The 23826-nt window shown below is 41.2% G+C and overlaps 1 protein-coding gene across 4 annotated transcripts in view; it reads left to right on the plus strand.

Moving 5' to 3' along the window:
* The window catches only part of FER (FER tyrosine kinase), a 424757-nt gene that overhangs the window by 167730 nt on the left and 233201 nt on the right, over positions 1–23826 (plus strand). For all 4 annotated transcript variants that reach the window (XM_084629253.1, XM_084629251.1, XM_084629254.1 and 1 more), the window contains one exon: positions 18182–18274. In XM_084629253.1, the coding sequence (XP_084485379.1) occupies positions 18182–18274 (93 nt within the window). The remainder of the gene's footprint in view (positions 1–18181; positions 18275–23826) is intronic.

The raw sequence follows: 23826 nt of genomic DNA on the forward strand, positions 1-23826 counted from the left end.
CCCCAGTTGTCACAATATTAATCTCAAAGATTGTATGAGCCCCAGAGAAAGCAGTCCAGGTTCCCCAAACAAACCACCGGGCTCTCAGCATACTTTGGCTCTCAACAACCATTCACCTCAAAATGACAGTTTTGATAGGTTGGTCGAGATGTCTGCAGACCACTCTCCTCAATGCTGTCTGATGCTGGAAAACCTCTCTCATCCCTATGGAGGCTATCTCACCCATTCCGCAGCACTTGGGAATGAGTAACCTCCGACCCCTCCCCCCCCGCCCCATGCCCTTCTCGTCCCTCTTCGGGTACCCTTCTCACAAGAGCTTTCTATGACAAGAGGTAGACCATCTCCTCAGCATAGGAGCCATAGAGCCAGTGTCCATACATCTAAGAAGCAAAGCCTTTTACTCTCGCTACTACCTGATGCTCAAGAAAAAGGGACATTGGATACCCATGCTAGACCTCGAAGTGCTCAACAAATTTGTCAAGGGTCAGAAGTTCGGTCTGGTCACATTGGCGGTGATTATCCCAGCGTTAGAAAGGGAGACTGGTTCTTGTGCCCTCAACCTTCAAGATGCTTACTTCCACTTTTTGATCATACTGAGTCACCAGTGATACCTCAGATTCACACTAAGCCAAGACCACTACCAGTGCAGAATACTCCCTCCAAGGTCCTCTTGGTGATGGCGGCCCACTTACAGTCCCAGGACATTATGATTTACCTTTACCTGGACGATTGCCTCCTCAGGGCATGTTCCTTTGCCGAAGCCCAGCGAGTTACCCAGACAACTTTGGATCTACTCAAGAATCTGGGCTTGCAAATCAATGCACAAATATTGCCATTAATACCAGTACAGAGACTAGAATATATAGGAGCAGACCTGAACTCTGTCTAAGTGAGAGTGCTCCTCCCACATCACATATTCCTCAGTCTCCATTCTTATGGAAACAGTGCAGTCCAGCCCCCAAATATCAGCCAGACATTGCCTTCAGCTTCTGGGGCACCAGCTGTGGCACATCTGCGATACCTCATGTCAGACTTCACATGAGATGCCTCCAATCATGGTTCAGTTCGATTTACAGACCGAACAAAGCCAACCAAGACAAACTGATATTGATGGCAACCAAAATCAAACAATCCTTGAATTGGTGGAAAGACCCAGCAAACATCTGGATGGAAATCCCTATCGCTCAACCTCTCTCATCACTGCTCCTCACCACTGACACATCCCTTAGAGGATGTGGCACATATCTCAATGATCTCACAGTACAGGGCAAATAGTTTCCATCCAAGACATATCTTCAAATCAATTTACTTGAACTCAGAGCAGTCAGGAACATGTTTGCTCACTTCCTGGCGATGATCAGAGGTACACACAAAAGGTCATGACGGACAGTATAGCCTGCATGTATTACGTAAACCATCAAGGTGGTGTCAGATTGCCCTCCCTTTGTATGGAAGCGCTAAAGCTATGAAACTGGTGCATTTCCCACAATGTTACAATTTCAGTGGACAGTCTCAGCTGCAGATTCTCACTCGACCACAAATGGGAGATAGACTCAGTGGTACGCTGCAACATATTCCAGTGATGGGGGACAGCCATAATAGACTTGTTCACTATTTACCAGAACAAGAAATGTCCACAGTAGTGCTCCAGAGCAGGCATCAGCCAGCATCCCTTGGGAGAGACTCTCCTCCTTTCATGGGATAAGGGCTTTCTTTATGCCTTTTCCCCCATTTCCTCTGTTGCTGAAAGTCCTGTTGAAAGTAAAAAAAGAAAACATGATACTGATCGCTCTCACCTGGCCCACACAGATGTGGTACCCTTATCTGTCACAACTGGCGCTACGTCCCCTGATGACTCGTTCCAATCACTCCTTACCTCCTCTCGCAGAACGAGAGATACACTTTCCATCTCAACCTGTGGATACAACAGCTCAAAGCCTGGCTCCTTCATAATTCCAGCACACAGAAACATCATGCTCTGAAGAGGTACAGGAAGTGTTATTACGCAGTAGGAAAGTGATTACCCCATCGTACTTACTTACACAAGTGGAACAAGTTCTGGATCTTGGTGCCAATACAAAAGGGTCACCCCAGATACAGCCACTCTACCCATAGTCCTAGACTATTTATTGAATCTCAACAAATCAGGACTCATTGGGAATCATTAAGAAAGGGTTAGATAATAACACAGAAAATATCATGTTGCCTCTATATAAATCCATGGTATGCCCACATTTTGAATAGTCTGTGGAGATGATGTCACCCCATCTCAAAAAAGATCTATTGGAATTGGAAAAGATTCGGAAAAGGGCAACAAAAATTATTAGGGGTATGGAATGGCTTCCATATGAGGAGAGATTAATAAGACTGAGACTTTTCAGCTTGGAAAAGAGATGACTAAGTGGGGGTATAGATAGAGGTCTATAAAATTATGGCTGGTGTGGAGAAAGTAAATAAGGAAGTGTTTACTCCTTATAACACAAGTATGCTCACTTCCTGGTGATGATCAGGGTACACACAAAAGGTCGTGACGGACCTAGGGATCACCAAATGAAATGAATAGGCAGCAGGTTTAAAACAAAAGGAAGTATTTCGTCACACAATGCACAGTCAAGCTGTGGAACTCTTTGCCAGAAGATGTTGTAAAGGCCAAGACTATAACAGCGTTCAAAAAAGAACTAGTAAGTTCATGGAGGATAGGTCCATCAATGGCTATTAGCCAGGCTAGGCAGGGATGGTATCTCTAGCCTCTGTTTGCCAGAAACTGGGAATGGGCAATGGAATGGCTCACTTGATGATTATCTGTTCTGTTCATTCCCTCTGGGTCACCTGGCATCCTGTCGGAAGACAGAATACTGGACTAGATGGACCTTTGGTCTGACCCAGTATGGCCGTTCTTATGGAACACTCTATTAGCTTGTTAAAAGCACACTTAACAGCAGTAACGACCTTCCACCAGCAGGTAGCAGGGTACCTTTCCCAACAAACTATAAAGAGGTTTCTTAAAGGCGTAGCAAACCTCTTTTCCCAATCCAAACTTCCTACCCCACAGTGAGACCTCAGTCTAGTGTTAAAAGGACTGACTAGACTGCCCTTTGAACCCATGGCCACTTGTTCTTTAATTCACTTTTCCATGAAGACAGCATTCCTGAAATTCACCATTACCTCCGCAAGAAGGACAGGGGAGATAGCAGCCCTGATGGCACATTCCCTGTTAACTTTCCCTGACAAAGTCATGCTTAAATGACATCCAAAGTTCACTTCACAGTGACTTCTGCATTTCACGTGAACCAACTCAATCACCTTCCAACCTTTTATCCTAAGCCTCATGAGGATAATAGGGAAGCCATCCTTCATATGCTTGATGTAAGGAGAGCCGTGGCCTTTTATTTGGACAGAACAAGAGTTTTTAGAATATCTCCGAGACACTTCCTCTCCATCACAGACAGGTCCAAAGGCACAGCAGTTTCAGCTCAAAGACTCTCTAAATGGGTCTTGAACAGTTTCAAACTCTGTTACCAGATTCACAATTTAGCACCTCCATGTGCAGTCCACACACATTCTACGAGATTGGTTTCCTCATCCTTCGCCTTCTCCAAGAGTATGCCTATATTAGAAAACTGCAAAGTAGCTACCTGGGCATTGGCACATACCTTTGCAGAACACTATGCCATCCTCGGGGACTCTGCTGCAGATGCCAGATTCAGCGCCACGATACCATCATCCATAATAGACTCAACTCCGAAGCCCCAGCCTCTAGTGAGGGATACTGCTCAGGAGTCACCTACAGTAGAGCCCCGTAGGGATGCTACTAGAAGAAGTTACTCACCTTGAGCAATAACGATGGTTCTTCAAGATGTGTGTCCCTATGGGTGCTCCATGGCTCACCTTTCCTCCCTCTACTTCCAAGTTCTCATCATAACTCTGCAGTAGAGAAGGAACTTAGGAAGGTTTGCTTACACAGCGTTGGTTAGCCTTGTGGCAGAGCACGAGAAGGGGGGTAATGCATGTGTGGGACAAACGGACACTGCTACCAAAATTCTTAAATCAGCAGTGCAGGGATGCAAACACATTTACAGTGGCACACCCATGGAGGAACACATCTCGAAGAAACATCGTTACTGCACAAGGTAACTACTTCTTCCAGAGTATAAAGATATATAGTAGAATGCATAGACTTGCACTATAACCATTTATAGCGGTTAAGATCAGTTGGGAGTCACTTGCTGATCAAGGTTGGGGATTTAACTCATGAATTTCTTAGCTTTTGAATTCATTATACTTACTGGTCTGCCAGGACTTGAGTGTAGCAAACTTCAGAGCATGGTGCAAGACATCTTAGTTTGGTTTAGTTTTTGTCCTTTTTTTTTTTTTTCCTTCTGACAAAATGACATCGTAGCTGCTGATATTTTTGGAAATTGTACTGTGCTTCTGTAATGTTGCACACTATGGTCAGTTTTATATAATTTATGATTTTGCATTTTATTACTAGAAGGTTCTACAGACACTGTTAATAATAAATTAAACAGTCTGAGAGTAACATAAATAGTACAGTCTGGATACAATAAAGCATTTGAGGAGTTTAGGGGTCAACTTTTATTTTTATTTGATTTTTAAGAAGTTAAATGAGGCTAGATTCTTCAGCTTTCGCTGACATTCCATAGTACATACTCACACAAACAGTCCCACTGAATTTAATAGGACGACTCAAGTATGTTTTCATTAATATAGGGGTTGTAGAAATATGCCCTCCTAGTTAGGTGTCCACCTCACGATCTGAGGTAAGACTGCTGTGCTGTGATTAGGAAATGAAGTGCAGTGCGTCAAAGGGGTGGTAAATGGAAGCCATGTTCTACTGTAGATTCTTTTTGATTATCTATTATTCTAAAGAGATGGAACCAAATAAAAAGGAGCATTCTCAGAATATCACTAAGATGATATGGTATTTATGTATGGCAAGTAACCCATTTCTTAGTATACATTACCAGGAATTTCATTACTAGTTTTGTACGCTTTGGCAAAGGAAAAATTACAAAGTCAACATATATATAGCTATCTAGTCTAAAAAAATATTCCCCCAAAATGAAGGCTTCAGTACTTAAAATGACAACTGTGCCAGTGGGTTTGATTGTAACTGTGGGACCTTACATGCATGTTGTTGCATCTCTCTACTGTCCCAGTCTGGTCTGTTCTTGTAAAAAAAATTTACAATAAGTCTGTTGTAACTTGTACACTGCTGGTTGTACTTCCGCTTTCAGTACTGGAGAGGAATATATAAATAAGAGGTTTTCTCTGAAATTAAAAATGTTTTCATAATTCTTTTATAATTCATTTTAGTTTTGTAAAATCTTCTTTTTAAACAGCCTCCCCGCTAAAATAAAAATAATGCAAAGAAACCTTCTGGTCTTAGGTATTTAACAGAAGAACATAAGAATGGCCCTACTGGGTCAGACCAAAGGTCCATCTAGCCCAGTATCCTGTCTTCCGACAGTGGCCAGTGCCAGGTGCCTTAGAGGGAATGAACAGAACAAGTAATCATCAAGTGATCCATCCCCTGTTGCTCATTCCCAGCTTCTGGCAAACAGAGACTAGGGACACCATTCCTGCCCATCCTGGCTAATAGCCATTGATGGACCTATCCTCCATTCATTAATCTAGTTCTTTTTTGAACCCTGTTATGGTCTTGGCCTTTACAACATCCTCTGGCAAAGAGTTCCACAGGTTGAGTGTGCATTGTGTGAAGAAATACTTCCTTTTATTTGTTTTAAACCTGCTGGCTATTAATTTCATTTGGTGACCTCTAGTTCTTGTGTTATGAGAAGTAGTAAACAACATTTCCTTATCTAATTTCTCTACACCAGTCATGATTTTATAGACCTCAATCCTATCTCCCCTGAGCTGTCTCTTTTCCAAGCTGAAAAGTTTGTCTTATTAATCTCTCCTCATATGGAAGCCATTCCATACCCCTACTCATTTTTGTTTCCCTTTTCTGAACCTTTTCCGATTCCAATATATCTTTTTTGAGATGGGGTGACATCATCTGCACAGAGTATTCAAGATGTGGGCATACCATAGATTTATATAGAGGCAACATGATATTTTCTGTGTTGTTATCTATCCGTTTCTTAATGATTCCCAATATTCTGTTTGCTTTTTTGACTGCTGCTGCACATGGAGTGGATTTTTTCAGAGAACTATCCACAGTGACTCCAAGATCTCTCTCTTGAGTGGTAACAACTAATTTAGACCCCATCATTTTATATGTATAGTTGGGATTATGCTTTCCAATGTGCATTACTTTGCATTTATCAACATTAAATTTCATCTGCCATTTTCTTGCACAGTCACCCAGTTTTGAGAGATCCTTTTGTAGCTCTTCACAGTCTGCCTGGGACTTAACTATCTTTAGTAATTTTGTATCATCTGCCAATTTTGCAACCTCGCTGTTTACCCCCTTTTCTAGATCATTTATGAATATGTTGAATAGGACTGGTCCCAGAACAGACCCTTGGGGACACCACTATTCACCTCTATCCATTCTGGAAACTGACCATTATACTTGCCCTTGGTTTTCTGTCTTTTAGCCAGTTACCAGTCCATGAGAGCGTCTTCCCTTTTATCCCGTGGCAGCTTACTTTGGTTAAGAGCCTTTGGTGAGGGACCTCGTCAAAGGCTTTCTGAAAATCTAAGTACACTGTATCCACTGGATCCCCTTGGTCCACATGCTTGTTGACCCCCTCAAAGAAATCTAGTAGATTGGGGAGGCATGATTTACCTTTACTAAAACCATGTTGACTCTTCCTTAACAAATTATGTTAATCTATATATCTGACAATATTGTTCTTTATTATAGTTTCAACCAGTTTGCCCAATACTGAAGTCAGGCTTGCAAGCCTGTAATTGCCAGGATCACCTCTGGAGCCCTATTTAAAAATTGGTGTCACATTAGCTATCCTCCAGTGATCTGGTACAGAAGCTGATTTAAATGATAGGTTACAGACTACAGTTAGTAGTTCTGCAATTTCACATTTGAGTTCCTTCAGAACTCTTGGGTGAATACCATCGGGTCCTGTTGATTTATTACTGTTTAATTTATCAATTTGTTCCAAAACCTCTTGTAATGATACCTCAATCTGGGACAGTTTCTCAGAACTGTCACCTAAAAAGAATGGCTCAGGTTTGGGAATCTTCCTCACATCCTCAGCCGTGAAGATAGATGCAAATAATTCATTTAGTTTCTCCGCAATGGCCTTATCGTCCTTGAGTGCTCCTTTTGCACCTTGATCATCCAGTGGCCCCACTGGTTGTTGAGCCTCTATTATGATGTCTTTAAAAAGTTTCCACGCAGCTTGCAGAGATTTCACTTTTGGCAATTAACCTTTAATTTCTGTTTAACTAACCTTCTCATTTTTGTGTAATTCCCCTTTCTGAAATTAAATGCTACAGCGATCTTTTAGGTATTCTGGGACCGCATCATTGAGTGATTTGAATATAAGGCGTGAGACCTTAAATTTGATGTAATGCTGTGTGGGAAGCCAGAGAAGTGAGAACATAAGAACAACCTCTTGCATTTTCTTTTTGAATTCATCCGTTTCGCTTGCTTTCTCCACTACTTTAAATTCAAGTAGCAGGGTAGATGTTCCCGCTCAGGCTGGAACCATGCTTTAAGACCCACCCCCCTAGATGGGTTTCACAGCCCAGGCTCCAGCCCAAGTGGAAACATTTACACTGCTATTTTTAGCTTCATAGTGCTAGCCGGAGTCAGTTTACTTTGGCTCTGAGACTCTGCGACACTCTGTATCTCAAAAGAGTGCACTGGAACCCCTATATTCACTACTGTGATATGATTATAATATGTTTGTGTGAGACAACCCAGGCTAGAGAGTTAAAGAAGCACAGTGAGTTCCAGGCTGTATCTGGGGATCCCATCAAAGACTCTCTACTGCAGGGTTGGGGTTTTTAACGGTTTTTTTCTGGTTTGTCTTTTGCAATATAGACCAACTTTAAGTATATATATATATATTTTCAGTATTCTATTTAAATGATTAAAAAATGTTTTTAATTAAATAAGATTTTTATGTGTTTAGTTCTTTCTTTCCAATTTTTAGTTTTAAATTGCTAAATTGGATGCTTTATAACTTGTCTCTTTATTTTCTTAATTTCTAATAGAATTTGTTTTTTACATAGAGATTGATCTAAAAAGAAATTTCATACTTAAAAAGTTCACCTGGGCTGAAAAAGACAAGTCTGGGGCCTCATTACTGTCTTTACTGTGATGACATTACAAACTCAAGATAAAAGTGGTATGCAAACAGCTTGTGTTATATTTGTAACCAAAACCACCTTTCAATATATTAAGCTTTGACACACTGACAGCTTGAAATGCTTTCAGCGATAGAGATGTCATCAGAATTGGCAGTCTGAAGTCAACGGGACTTGTTCTACTAAGTTATTTAGGTGTTTTTGAATATCCCACCCTTAGATGCCAAAATAAGGGCTTATTTAGGCACCTAAGAGTGGGATATTCAAAAACACCTAAATATTTTGTGTTTTGCCTATAGTAGTTTCATAAAATTCAGGTAAATTCAGTGGCATTTAAGAAAATATCATTAATAATTTAAAGTGTATCATTGTAAATTTTAATCTGAATTTGCAGTAGCACAAATTTCAAATTAGTTTTACAAAGCCTCAACCTGATTTAAATCAGTTCTTTAGATTGCATTGATTTAAATTGCTCCACCCTCATTGGAAACACCCCTTTGCTTGCGTGTGTGTGTCTGGAGGCAGGAGGGACAATGGGAACAGGTGACATGGAGTTGACTATGCCAGGTTTATGTCAAGCAGGGATTTCTTAGTGAATTCCAAGGTGAATCCCCAGTACCCCACTTAAGGCAGCTTTCTGGCTGCTTTATGCTTCCTGGGTACTGTAAAGCAGCAGATGGAGGCCAAGGATGTTGGCCAAGGTGTCTTCGTTTAGTTAAGAGGTGATAGCTCACAAATACCCTCTCCCTTTGAGAAGTTTTCCAATAAAATCAGAGAAGATCAGACTTGACATTATCTAGTCTCCGGTAATGCTCATTTAATTTAAAAAAAACCCTACCCTTTAATTTTTTTTTATATATTATATATAATAAGAAACAAAACAAGGCAAAACACAATTTTAAAAAAATCTTTGGCACATCACCTTAAAAGTTGCTATTACCGCCTTAAATCTAAAAAGATCAAACAAATTTAGGGGGATTGGTCTCAAATTTTTGATAATTTCAAAGTCAAAGGTGACATTTGTCTGACAATGCTCTTAATTTGAAAAAAATTCCCTTGGTCTAATTAAAATGTTGTAATTTTCTATACAATTGTTATGGTGATGGGCACTAGAAAAAAAGTCACTGAAGGGTTAAACTCTGAAATCTTTCTCATTTTTGTTTTATTCAGACAGAACTTTTGCTAAAGTGTGTGGTAGTTTACCTGAATATAATAACTGCAAAAGATCTTCAGGATTTAGCTCCAGATAAATGACATTATAATCCCTTGTTTGATGAAGGAGGTAGCTTTTTTTTCCTAGCACCCCCACTTCACAGGCCAAAGAGTTACAGGAGAGCTACTTCATAGCCACAACTACAGCTTTGGCTCTGCTAGCATGTTATCACTTGTGCACCCCTAGATGTTTGCGCAGGAAGCCGGGGCGGGCTGAGAAGTAGGCAGCGGCTTCACACTCAGGCCCAGGGAGGCGGAGGTGAGCTGAGGCGGGGGGGTGCGAGGAGGGCCGCCCGCGCTGCAGCAGGTAACCCGGGGTGGGGGGCACACAGGAGAACTGCTCCCCACCCCAGATAACCTCCGTCACCCTTGGTCTGAGTGGGAAGCCACCGCCTCCTTCTCAGCCCTCCCTGGCTTCCCACTGAACAGCTGATTCGTGGGAAGCGGGGGTGGGGGACACGGAGAAGCAGAGCGGGGCAGTGCGTTGAGGGGCGGAGCGGAGGTGAGCTGAGCTGGGGCCGGGTGCGGGCGGGGCGCTGCCGGTGGGTGCTCTGCACCCACTAAATTTTCACTGTTGGTGCTCCAGCTCCTAAGGTGCCACTTTTGACATGATCAATGGGGGGGGGCAGCTGTTCCCCCTGCTCCCCCCCTAGCTACACTACCCCGCCCCTAGGAGCCAGAGGACCTGCTGGATGCTTCCTGGGAGCTGCCCCAGGTTAGCACCACTGGGACTCCCCACCTCTGCCCCCGGCAGGTCCCTCTGGCTCTTAGGGTGGGGTGGACACCCACTACAGTGGTCCACGAGACCCTCCTGCCCGGTTGTGGGGGCAGACAGGGGAGGGGGGTTGATGGGGCAGAGTCCTGGGGGAGGGTGGCGTCAAGGAATGCAGCAGGTTGGATGGGGCAGGAGTGTCGGGGGGCGGGGGTGAGCAACGACCCTCTCGTAGGGTGAGGAGGGAACCTGTTAAGATTTTGTCAGCTCATCACTGACCATATCTCTAGCCTATGGGGTGTGTTTATCTTGGTATTTTTGTTAAGAATGGCAGTTTGATTACTAAGGGGTTACGTTCTTGGCCTATGCTGGTATGGAAGACTGTATTTCTTTGAAGCTTTGTTTTTAGTTTTCATTTTATTTTCTCCTACTTTCATTTCTCCAAGCTGTTGCCTGGGAATACAAAAGAATTCATCAATCAAATGCAGTTTTTTTCTTTCAAATTTTGTCATCATATCTCACTATCCCTAGCAAACAGAGCTGGATGTTGATGGTTTTCCCAGGTCTTCCCAGTTCAAACAAATAGTGCTCGAATAGCTGTTGGCTTCATGTATGGGGTAAAACTCGTGTATATGGTGTTGGTTCAAAATGAAGCTGTGAACAAAAAACCATTTTTAAAAAAGGAAGCACAAAAAGAAGTCAATCAAATCCTCCAGATCCCCTTCTTCCTCCAGCTTTATCACTAGGAAGGAGAGCCTACAGAATCTGACCACATAGAGCAATCAGAAAAATAACGATTTTTTTCTATCCTGGACCAGTTTGAGAAAGTGTGCAGGAGAGTCACAGCCATGACTGAGAACCAGCGTGAAAAAGAGGAAGATAAAAAACAAAACAAAGAAAACACATAAAGGCTCTATACTCACAACAGCAAAATCCAGAAAAGGGTACAATAAAATGCAGAAGCATATCTTTGTAAATCTCACTAGCCCAGAGAGCCACAAACTGCTAGAAGAATGTGCAGGATCCTCCGGGGAAGAGAGACCATAACTTTTGCTCTAATAAATTGGTTAGTCTCTAAGGTGCCACAAGTACTCCTTTTCTTTTTGCGAATACAGACTAACACGGCTGTTACTCTGAAACATAACTTTTATGTTCTCTCCTCAGGCTTCTTGCCCTTTTCCTTGCTTTTCCTCTCCTCTTTGTCTCTTCAGGCAGGAGAGAGGAATAAGGAAAGTAAAAGTGAGAGAGCTGAGGCGAAACTTCCATGCTTTTGAGATGAGGAAGCAAAGAAAACTGAAGGGAGGAGTCTGGCTGAGGTTTATACAATCGGAAACCGTGTCAGAACTCCACGTTTCCTATGGAGGCACCATAACACTATCAGTTCCTTAATCCACCTTTGTGGAAGATTGTCCCTGGGGCAGAAAGCTCCACTAGCATAACCTTGCAGGAGTTGAGACCAGTGAGGCTAATGCTACTGGAATTAGAAATTTATCTCTAAAACAAGCACCTCTTACGTTAGTTGGAAAACCACAATATCTTACATTACGAGGAGGGAAAAAGTCTTATCGAAATAAAGGTATGGAGTTCCTATTCTGCAAAGACCTTCCTCTAGCAAACTTTAATCCAATGTACATAGTTAAGAATTTCTGCAGTTCTGAAAGTAGGTTACAGGCGGATGGAAAAGTCATAGCACAGCCTCAAAACCTTTTTGTTTCCAGTTTAGACTATCTCAGAAATCTCAAGAAGTCAACATATTGACTTATATTGAAAGGAATGGATGGAAAGTTTGGCTGGAAAGGCAGGCAACAGGCTCGCTGGTGATGCTAGTGTGTGCAAGTGGCTTGCACGCTGCCAGACAGGAGACACGCACTGTGGTGTGGAAGGGACTCCTGTCTGGCAGTGTGCGAGCTGCTTTCACACACTAGCCTCACCAGGGACAGCCCCCGGTGAGCCTTGTGCCTGCCCAGTGGACAAGGCTGGGGGTCGCACAGTCACTCTGGAGGAGCTGCCCGGGCTGGGCGCTGGCTCCTGTGAGCAGTAGCCCGACATGCTGCTTCTTTCACCACTGCTGTTCCTGGTAGAGCTCTGAGGTCCGGAATATCTGTTAAATTTTGTGTCCGTGCAGAGGTCTACTGATCTAGTCTGATTTACTATATAACAGAGGCCATAGAACTTGCCCAAAATAATTCCTAGAGCAAAAACATCCGATCGTGATCTAAAAATGGTCTGTGATGGAGTGTGTATCCTGACCCTTGGTGAATTGTTCCAATGATTGATTATCTTCACTGTTAAAGATATACACCTTATTAGCAGTCTAAATTGTATAGCTTCAAGTTCCAGTCATTGGATCATGTTATAATTTTTCCTGCTTGATTGAATAGTGCATTATTAAATATTTGTTGCACATGTAGATACATGCAAACTGTAATCAAGTCATCCCTTAATCTTCTCTTTGTTAAACTCAGTAGATTGATCTCTTTGAATCCATCACTATAAAGCATGTTTTCTTATCCTTTATTCATTCTTGTAGCTCTTCTCTGAACCCTCTCCAGTTTATCAAATGTGAGCAAATTATCTGTTTTAAGTTTACATTTTAATATCTGTCTTATCTAATAGGAGTTTCTTACTCTGAAATGCATTGTTTCTTATGTAGGTTCTATGGTGATGTCAGGTTCTGAAGTCCAGATGGCATAGTCACTGACTGCTGTGCATTAGGCAGAGATCCTATAGGTCTCTGCTCCCATTTTGACTTTTACGTGTCATCATCTGTTTGCACTGAATCTGGTGTATTTAATACCCCTATGGAAATAAGATCAGCCTTATTCGGGTCCCCTGGCAAAAAGAGTTTAGAACAAAGAGAGAGCCATTAGTGAAAGATAGAACCTTACTTGTAGCTTAATGTTGCCAGGGCTTTTCTAGTTGTTGTCTTTAGAAAATCTGCTGTAAGTGTAGAATTAAGGGTTTATTTGAATTTATTTGTGGGAAACTTATCAGAATGTACACATTGTTCTCTGCAGTTTTTTCCCCTCTGTGATATGAGAAGCAGTCATTTAGCTACTGCTAATCCCCATGACTCGTTTATCAGAAGAAGACCCTTTATCGTGTCATTACCTAAGGTGCTTGAAATGAGCTGATCATTCCGAGCCCTGGCAAGCATGGAAGCAAAATTAAGTACTGTGTCCAGGGTAATGCAGTGAGCATTTTTTTAAAGTAGCCATTTAATCCATTGATATAGAATTGACCTTCCAGGGACTCAAGGCAGCCTGTTGTATTATCAGATTGTAACTTAAAATGACGTGCAGTATTGTGTATACTTGAGACTGGTAAAAGGAATGAAATGTTTTATTTGTGAGTAACTGGGAACATGGTGAACAACTGTTAGTTACATTGTTTTATAAGTTCCCCATCTGCCTCATGATTATTCTCATGATTATTTAACTTTCACCTTTTCTTTTTGGTGATATTCTGCTTTTATGCAGCTATAATGCAAACTGTGGACACGTTGCAGAATGTTGTTAAAAGAATAGCTGTTTATTTTAACTAGCAAATAGAATAGGCATTGCTTACTGGCTGAATTGCAGTAGTACCTTAGTTTCCATGGTTGGTATACACTGTAGATAATATTTACATATTGGTAAGGATACAATTCTGTCATGGAGGTCATGGATTTGGTGACTTTCCAGGACCTCCATGACTGTGTCTGCGACAGGGCTGGAGCAGCTCAACCCCAGGGCTACTGGAGCAGCTGCCACCGGAATAGCTGTCAGCCAGTCCCAGGGCTGACTGAACAGTGGCCAGGCGGGTGGCCACGGGAACAACTGACGGGCAGTCAGCCCTGAGGCCACCAGGGGGCAGCGACTGGAACAGCTTTCTTGGTGGTGAGTCCTGGGGCAGCTGGAACAGATGACTGGCAGCAGTTCCTAACCCACCAGAGCACCAGCTGGGGTTGGGTCATCCCCCTGTGCCTGGAGCAGCTGTGGTCAGCCTTCTCTGCACAAGCAGTGGTGGTGCTGGAGCTGCTTCAAACCCCAGCAAAACTATTTTCTTCCCCAGGGTATTTTCCTCCTCCTCCCCAGGGTATTTTCAGTAAAAGTCATAGATAGGTCATGGGCGTCCGTGAATTTTTGTCTATTGACTGCAACCTGTTCCTGACTTTTACTAAAAATACCCAAGACAGAATCTTAACCTTACTTACCGGTTTTACATTTTGTTGACCATTTAGAAAAGTCTTTCAGCAAAAGCTAAAGTTGCATAACTGTTTATGTATTTATTCAGTTATGTCAATTTTTAACTTCTACAGTTCCAAATCTCTGAGACAATTTCAAAAAACCCTAATAGACCTGTTACTTCAAGATCCAATACATTGATATAATACAATTTAATTAAAATTCCTCCAAAGAATCCTCACCCGAGTCCCACGTATTCTTCTACCAGCCCAACCTATCATCCCTGTTTAAGAGGCCAGGGAGAAAAGATGGACCATGACAAATTTGGGGGTATTACTGACATCGTGTGGGGATGCTAAGCAGTGCTAAAATTAGGGTTGCCTCACACTTTTGTTTATAAGCCTCTTATATTAGTTGGTTGTAACTTTGCCAAATTTTAACGGTTTGGGCTGAAATTTTCCATGCTTGCTTTCTGTCTTAAATTAAATTATTTTAAAAAAAAATCAGCAATAGCCAAATGATTCATATTGCTTAGATGGAAGAGCAAACTGCCTCCGGGATAGAAACTTGGTTCAGTGACTTGGCTGACCTAGCAGCTAAAGAGAGGGGTAATGTTTAAGGGAAGAGGAACTTCAGACAAATTTGAAAAGATTTGATCTAAGTTTGTGGAAACCTTTGATTAATTCCTGACTGACAGAAACTGAGGTGTGGCTCTATTTCCTTTCTCTTTCTTTTTTCCATTCTTTCCCTTGCCTTTACTTTTTTGTTCTTTTGTCCTTTTGGTTCTCCCTGTTTTTGGGGAAGAACCAAAAAATTCAATATAATAAGAAAGAAAAGATTAATCAGACCAGCTTAGTTATTTCCCAGAGTGTAGATAAGGAAAAATCTTTGAAGCACTGTAGTGCCTCTGCTCTATGGTGCAAGAATTTGAAATTTGACAGTAGTTCTGGGAATAGAGAAATGCTTTTGTGGGCCTCTTGAAAGTCCACTCATATTTAGCCAGGTTTTAAACATCTAAACTTTTCTATTAGCATGTAATCTGTTAAAGCTTTTTATTGGCTTGGTGAATAGTCCATCTGCACTGAGTATTCTCCTTGGCCCAACAGAGATTGAGCTCCAGACAGAACAAGTGCAGTTGCCATTCTGGATTATGGAAGGAGCCAAGGATGGACCATGAATTCTAGTCCCAGCTCTTGCACTGACGAGAATTCAGATTTTTGTGCACTTTAAATTATTGCTTATTGAGCAAGGCCTAAACTTCGGAGGCAATCAGTATCACTCCATCCATTTAACAGACAGGGTAACTGAAAGTCTGCACAAGAATCCGAACCCAGGCCTCTAACATGTCAGACATAAGTGGCATCCACAACTGCGGAGCCCTTCATAATAAATATGCAAAATCTGTGTACTTGGTTGCTCTTTCTGTAACTACTAGACCCCTATCAACACCAGAATCAGTAACAGAACGCAAGGGTCCTGACTCCTAATTATAGTTGCCGAGTGGCTAGGGCTAAGTTCTACAGGGGGCTCAGACCTCTACCCTCCATCAAATTTATCTACCTGCTAGCTCAGCAGTTGCTGAACTGCCCCCATTCCTTGGTGCGCACACTTGCCTTTGCATGCAAAGCCAAAGCCTTGGCATGTGCCACATGCTGTGGTGAGCTCTTTGAGCCTCTTCCTAGTGGCCAGAGTGGGATGCTGGGCCCAGAGAAGCACCAAGGGACAGAATGGAGCCACCACTGCCTGGGCTCACTCTCCAACCCTCGACCCAGCACTGTGCGGCAGGACGGAGCCAGAGTGAGTGTGGGGCTGGGTAGGTTCACCCTCCAACCTCACTGGCTCAGACCCAGAGGACAGGAGCAGAGCCACTGCTGCTTGAAATGAGTGCAGAGCTGGGCAGACTTATTTTTCAAATCCTGGACAGGATCTGCCACTGCTCGGGGTCTATGTGGGGACAGGCAGGCTCAGTCTGCAACCTCTGTGAGACAGGAGCCATTGCTGTCCGGGGTTCATGTGGGACTGTCTTGCTCTCCAAACCCTCCCTCCCTCGGATCTCCCCTCAACGCTGGGCCGGGATAGAGCCGGACCCAGCCCCTCCAAACGATTTTTTTACTCTCCACCCATGATCTTGATGTTTCACTGTTGTCGAGCAAATAGTTGTGTATGCTGCCAGCAAAGTGTGCATCACATCCCTCTCTAGTGATTGGTTGATAGAGACAATAATAGTCTACTTCTGCTCATAGGTGTAGTTTCACTTCTATATTTGGGGAGGTCATGGAACTTACTATTATTATTATTATTAAGTATAGGCCTAACTTCTGGGTTTACTGATTGTTAGTGATACTTAAATTACAGTGTAGTTAATGAGTGAGTTGGGGTGGAGATGGCGTTCTCTCCCCGAGTCCCGCTGTGTTGGGCTGGCCCAAGCCACCTGGCACCTGTTCTTCTGCACCCCCCTAGGTGGGCACACCCCACAGTTTGAAAATATCTGATAAACAGTTTTGGGGGGTACAATGCTCTTCTATGCCCCCCTCCCCAAATCTCCATCCATGCTTCTGCTATCATTTACTCCTTTAGCTCAAGTGATGGAGCTCTGTGTTGAGATTTAAAGTTCCTAGATTCAGACTCTGCTGATGTGCTGATTAGTATGGTTCTATATGATGGAATTTCTTTTTTTCCAGTTTTCTTTTAAAAGAATTGGGTTTTTCTGTATGATGTTTCCTACCTTAAAAAAACATTAAAGTTGAAAAGTCAAGCACTCAGAAGTTAGGAAATGCCAGCTTAAAACAGTCCATGTTACCTTAATTGGGTTCCCTTCTGCATATGCATTATCATAAGGTCTTTACTTACATTACGGTATATTACTTGTTCTACAGCAGGGGGTACACAGAGGTCTTCCAGGGGGTGCAACAGCTCATTTCGATATTTGCTTTGTTTTACAATGGGCTACATAAAAAAAACTAAAATTTCATAGAGACAATGACTTGTTTATACTGCTCTATATATTATGAAATATAAGTACAATATTCATATTCCAGTTAATTTATTTTATAATTATATGGTAAAAATGAGAAAGTCAGCAATTTTTCAGCAGTAGTGTGCTGTGACACTTGTGTATTTTTATGTCTGATTTTGTAAGCAAGTAATTTTTAAGTGAGGTGAAACTTGAGGTACGCAAGACAAATAAGACTCCTGAAAGGGGTACAGTAGTCTGGAAAGGTTGAGAGCCACTTTTCTACAGGACTCATACTTCATTCAGTGTACTGGATGGACACACTCCACCCATTTCCCACATCCCCCTCCTGCATTTGTCTCACTTTTTCTTCCCATTTTTGGTGTATATTCCACACCTTTGTTCTGTGTGCACCTCAGGCTGCACTCAGTGTATACAGAGCAGGAAAGGTTAATAAAGGAAGGACAGCGGAGGTAAAAATTGAGTGAGATACATACAAAAAAGCTACTTGCAGAGTTTGGTGTTCTACTCTTTTTTTAAAAAATTGTCCTATTAAAAATTACGTACTCTAGGGCAGCTAAAGAACTAGGGGAGACCTGACTGTACTATTACAGAATTTCAGATCTGTTACATGGTTGACAGTAATTTTATTTTTAAATAATTACTCAAAACTTTAGTATTTGATATTATAAAATGTGGGCTAGATCCTCAGCTGACATAAAATGGCATAACTCTGAAGTTTGTGCAGCTATGCTAGTTTATATCTGTTTATATTTAACCAAAACAGAAAAAGTACGTCAGATTATATATACTCAGAAATCGGTGTTGTATAGTTTATTTTTGTTGCTGATATTCTTTTTCTCCCCCCCAACCTAGGATAAGAAGGATAAGGTGTCCAGGTTTGATACTATTCGTCACTCCATAGCTGGAATGATAAGATCTCCAAAATCCATGCTGGGCTCTTCATCAGTAAGTAGTATTGACAATGGGGTGTTACACTGTCCCGCTTTTTGCAACCCGGATAGGATTTTTTTTTTAACACTACAACACACTTCAACCTACATGGAAAATGTTATATTAAAATAGCATTAAAAATCCTAAATTCTGACTGGTCAGTAGACATGATAATACCATGAAATAACGGTATGAGTCAGAACTACTTTTATTTAGTGCACGCCAACAAAAGATGTATCAAATGTCTCTTCCATTGCTCCGGGGTCATTGTCACACCGGAAAAAGTTCATTTTTGTAAAGCATTAATTTATCGACTGATTGACGGTCTGGTGCATTGTGGTATTCCCTGGTGAACCTGGTGGTACTGTGCATTCCTTATATGCCACTTCACTGCATTTGCACCCCTTACTAAAAACAGTTATTAGGGATATTGATACATGAAGGAGCTCTTTGACTTATGTATTGATTTTTGAGGCACTCTTTGGGACATCTGGTGTTCTAGTGCCTGATCCAAAGTCCGTTTAAGTCAATGGGTGTCTTTGCATTTATTTAAATAGGCTTTGGAGCAGGCCCCTAAGCAACAAAGGAAGTTTTTTGAGGCGTGGATGCATTAAGGCAGTTTAAAAAATAAACATAAGAGGATGAAAAGAAAAACAAATTGTGTGACGCTTGCTGATCTATTTTGAAGCATATGCTAAAAAACTTGTATGCAATTTAGCATTTTCTCTATTTCACTTAATGTCTAACTTTATTTTAAAAACATTTCCCTTCCAAAACTTAGCTGAGCGAAGAGTAAGTTATTGCTCCAAAAACTCAAATAAGGTCCAAATAAAGCTCACTAGAACTTACAAAAAAAATTCATCTTCGGGGTGAGGTCCGTCACCTGAAGTTTCAGCCCAAAAGGAAACTTCTTACGAAAGAGGGGTGTGGTATGAATGGGCCTTCTCAATAGTCAGTATTGTATCATTACCAAGCAACCATGAAAGGTGTAGTTAAGCTAAAAATAATTGAAATAGATGTGGGGGAGAGGAGGCAAAATGTCTATATGTATTTGAAGAGTATAAATCATAATAAAGAGGAGGAATTATTTAGGGTGGTCCAAACAAGGCTGTAAATAGCAGTAATGGGATGAAATTAAGATAGGGAATTTTTAGGTTCAATAGTAGAAAAAACTTCTTGAAAGTGAGGGCTAGTCTACGCTAGAAGCACTATAGCAGCACAGCTGCGCTGCTGTAGTGCATCTGGTGAAGATGCTTTGTGCTGGCGGGACACAGCTTTTCTGCCACCATCGCATTGTCCACATTGGGGCTTAGGTCGGTGTAAATTACGTCGCTCACGGGGGTGGCTTATTCATACCCTGGGTGACATAAATTATACCAACATAATCTGTCATGTAGACAAGCCTTTAGATATATTAGCTTGTGGGATAATTTCCCCAGGAAAATGGTGGAAGTTGCATTGCTTGACACATCTAAAGCTGTACTGGATCAGCACTACACTTAAAGGGAACAAATCTTTACCAGAAAGAGATGAAGTATCTACATTATATGATTAATCATGTTTTTAAGATATAAAGCTGTTGTAATTGGCATAACAATACAATATTTTTCATATGTTCATAATTACAGTAAGATACTCTGGAGCATGTGCATTGCCCTCCAGCCCTTGTATAGTTATGCCACTACCTTTGCCTCATTCGTATCAGTATTATTCAATACAACTTTATTTTTTATGGCATGTTCCATAAAAAGTGTATCCCAAACCATTTTAGAGAATGAAATAATAAATAAAAAGGGCGAAAGAGAAACTAAGATTGTAGATGCATTTTGAAGTGAAATTGAGAGTGAAACCGGTCTCCATTGAAGTTAATGGCAAAACTTCTATTGGTTTCAGTGGAGTCAGGATTTTACCAAGAGTCTATGGACTTGATTCTGACCTTTATCACTGTAAATCAGGAGTAACGACGCTTATGTCAGTTGAATTATGTTGGTGTGAGATCAGAATCAGGCCCATTGAAGCAGGGAGGTACAGGAAGTCAGTTCCAAATGGCTGGAGCTGCAGAGAAGGCTCTTGTTCCAATTAGTGACAATATTGTGTGAATGGACAGAGAAGATGATGATGCTTGGTGAGTGAGTGAGTAGGGAGAGGAGTAGAGAAGGGCAGCTCTATGAAGAAACTTAACAACACTCCAGAGAAGGATAGTATCCTAGTATAGGTTCTGTGTCTCATTGCACAAGTGACCTACTAAATTAGAACATATCATCCTTTCAGCTGCGCTCTTTAAGTATTTTTGTCATGTGTTGTGGTGAGTTAATGATTTAATGCAACCTTTTAGTAATGGTTACCATATACATGCATGGGTACAGTTTCCTTTTTGATTTTGTAGCTAACTGCCACAATAACTAGTTATTGGCCATTAATATTTTTCTTGCTGCCCTGTATGTGGCATTGCTTCTTGATGTGAAGATTAACTGTTAGAACATTGGCATTTCAAACTCAATGTGCATTTTTCCCGGTATTCCAGGTATATTACGAATCAGTCAAGTATATTATGGTATATAATATGCCAGATGTGTTATACAACAATATAATATAATATTTTTAAACTAAAAGCCATACAAATATTTTTAAATCATAGCATGTAGAAGTAAAATTGGAAGAACAATGGTGTTGATTTCATTATAGAACAAATCATTTTAGCTGCTTGCTTTCCGAGTATATATTTTCATTGTTTCGACAAGCTATAAGCAAAAATAAATAAATAAATAGACATACCTTGGTTTAAATGCAGTATTATCATAACAGTAAATGTCCACAGTTAGTGAGGGGGAAATATAGTTACTGTCATGCATAACCAAAGAAAACCTTTTATTTTTTTTTAGTGCCCTTCGGAGAAAGTAGCAGAGAAACCTTGTACTTCCTCAAACACCCGGGAGTTTAGTAAAGCTCAGGTTAATTATCATGCATTTGTTAGTATGTAGCTGTCTTACCGTTTTCAAGGTCTTTATCCATGGGGTTTGCCTAGTCTCTGATAGGAGGGGATACAGGTGATTAAAAAGTCAGTGTCTTATTTAGTACTCTACTCTGAAGCCTTAAGGGATGCTTGGCTGAGCTTTTATCTCAGAACATTTGGGAACTGCTAGTAGTGCTGCTACCAACAGAGAAAAGAAATGATACCGTTCAGAATGAGACTCTGAGTGATGGTATTGCAAAGAGGCCAGAAAGCTGCTTTAAGTAGGCAACTGAGGATTCTTTCAGTATGGGGTAATTCTTGGCTTGTGTAGAGATGGTGTATAAGCCCTTTGCAACTCTTTCCTATTTCTCCTGGCACAGCAGTATAGCAAGTATTTTGGGCCTTGGTCAGATTGTTGCACGCCAACTCAGTCAGTGTAATAGCCTCTTGGAGTTAGGATATGTCTACACTGCAGTTGAGAGGTGTAATTCCTAGCATGGGTAGACAGACTCATGCTAGCATTGCTCAAATTAGTGCATTGAAATATCAGCGAGGATGTTGCACGCCAACTTGAACAGAGCTAGCACGTGTCTGTCTATCCACACCGGGAATCACACCTCCTGGATGCAGTGTAGACATACTCTTTCAATCCTAATGTACCTTAGAGAGCTTGAAGACTTTTCCAAACTGTGGTGAAGATACGAATGCTGGAATAGCCCCAGAATAGAGGAGCCACAAACAACTTACTGGATGCAGCTGAGGTTTCAACTGTAGATCTGCTGCCAGAATCTAATGTAGAGATTCTCATAGTTTTTCATTGCACGGGCTGCTATCTGCTGGATAGCTCCCCTGCCATTTACTGTCATACAGACCACTTCCCCTACCCATTTGTAAGCACATAACTGTGACAACAGCAATAGTTCCTCCAGTATTAGAAAAGCATTTAATGTATTTTTCTTAGTTGTTTTTAAAGGAATTTAGCAGCTGGAAGAAAGGAGAGTCACCATTGTGTGACCAGGCAACTCTTATGTAACCAAAGCCAGAACTTTGCAGCTTTTCTCGTGTAGTGCTCTAGTACCTTTGGGAGATGGATAAGAAAAGGACGAGGGAAGGATAGAGATGTAGTATAGGGGCAGAGTGTAGAGAGGGTGAAAGAAAAACAGAGAGAAAAGCTCAAAGCCCAATGAAGTAGGAAGAGTAAGACAGAGAAGATGGAAAAGAGAAGAGATAGAGACTCAAGAAAACCCCAAAATTCCAACAGAGTACTATAATGGCTTTTGTCAGACTAAAACCAAGTCAGGTATCCATAAGTGTAAAGAGCAGTAATATAAAGTTTAATGATCTGAGGTAGGAAAACAAAAATTAGTAGATAAACCCTTACTTCTCACATTTTGACGCCATGTTTTAGTCACTGGTAGGACACTGTCCTATTTGGACCAGTATGTGAATGAACTGTACCTTGAAATAGGCTCTGCTGCTCCTCAGATTCAATGCACTCTTTTTTTCCCCTGAAAAATTTTGTACTTTTTGCAGATATCTGACAGTTGTGATGATAGTAATGGTGTTTCCTGGTTCCTTACCTTTTTTTTTTTTTTTAAATGAACTTGGTAATAGCGTTTATACAATGGGTGGTTGTCCTTACCAAATTCAGCCATTTCGGGTTATAAAATATTTTTTAAATTTTGTTTCCATCACTGTTATCTTTTTGTGGTTTATATACTTTTGCTTTAATATGTAGTGTTTTGTAAAATGCTGTAGCTTCTTTGCATTTGTGGTTCCCTTGTCCTGAAGTAGCTATTGGTTTCATATACCGTATTGCCCTGCAAAAGAACTAGCAAATTACATTTGAATGTGTCTAATGGCAGTGTAAGAATTACGCTGTTTCGGTTATGGAAAGTGCTAGAGGGAAAATTCTAAAAGGATCAACCTAAATTTATTTCTGTCTTTCTACTAATCCAAGAGTATGCCCTTCCTTTTCTCTGGGGGAGAATTAAAATATCTTCCCGATTTAAAAAAAAAAATATATATATAAATTCTCATTGCTTAAAGACCACAGAATAAAGCAATACAACAAGTTTCAGCTAATTATATGTCAGAAAATAGAACAAATATTCATTATTAAGTAATAGAGTATCATTGAGGTATGTGTGTGGGTGGCTGGTTGCTGTGTTTATAAGAGCACACATTTATCAACCATCTTAATGTGGTGTTACACTGAAAGTCCGGGGGTAAGGTTTTGTTTTGTTTTGTTTCAGAGACAACTTGTTGCTCAGTCTCTTCACAGATAATGGGGTTGGGAAATCTCCATTTTTAAAAAAATGCTGAGTCAGAAACCTTTTGCTCTACATTTCAATAAGAGCAGCTGCTTGAGAGCCAATTAATGAGAGCTGTTAAAGTAAAACTTATTTCAACTTCATATTAAATTCAGATGAAAGTGAAAGGGAGGGGAGGATCCACAAGGGAGGAAGGGGAGATTGGTCGACATATAAGGGGAGAGTGAAGGGGAATCTGAGGGAACCCCCCCAAAGGCCCAAGATAAGGTATGGTGAACCACAGAAATCCCTGAAGGGAAGAAAGGAGAGAGAGAGAGAGAGAGACAAAGAGAATAATAAAT

Source organism: Lepidochelys olivacea (assembly GCF_965140295.1).
Source record: "Lepidochelys olivacea isolate rLepOli2 genome assembly, chromosome: 5".
NCBI classification, from domain to species: domain Eukaryota; kingdom Metazoa; phylum Chordata; order Testudines; family Cheloniidae; genus Lepidochelys; species Lepidochelys olivacea.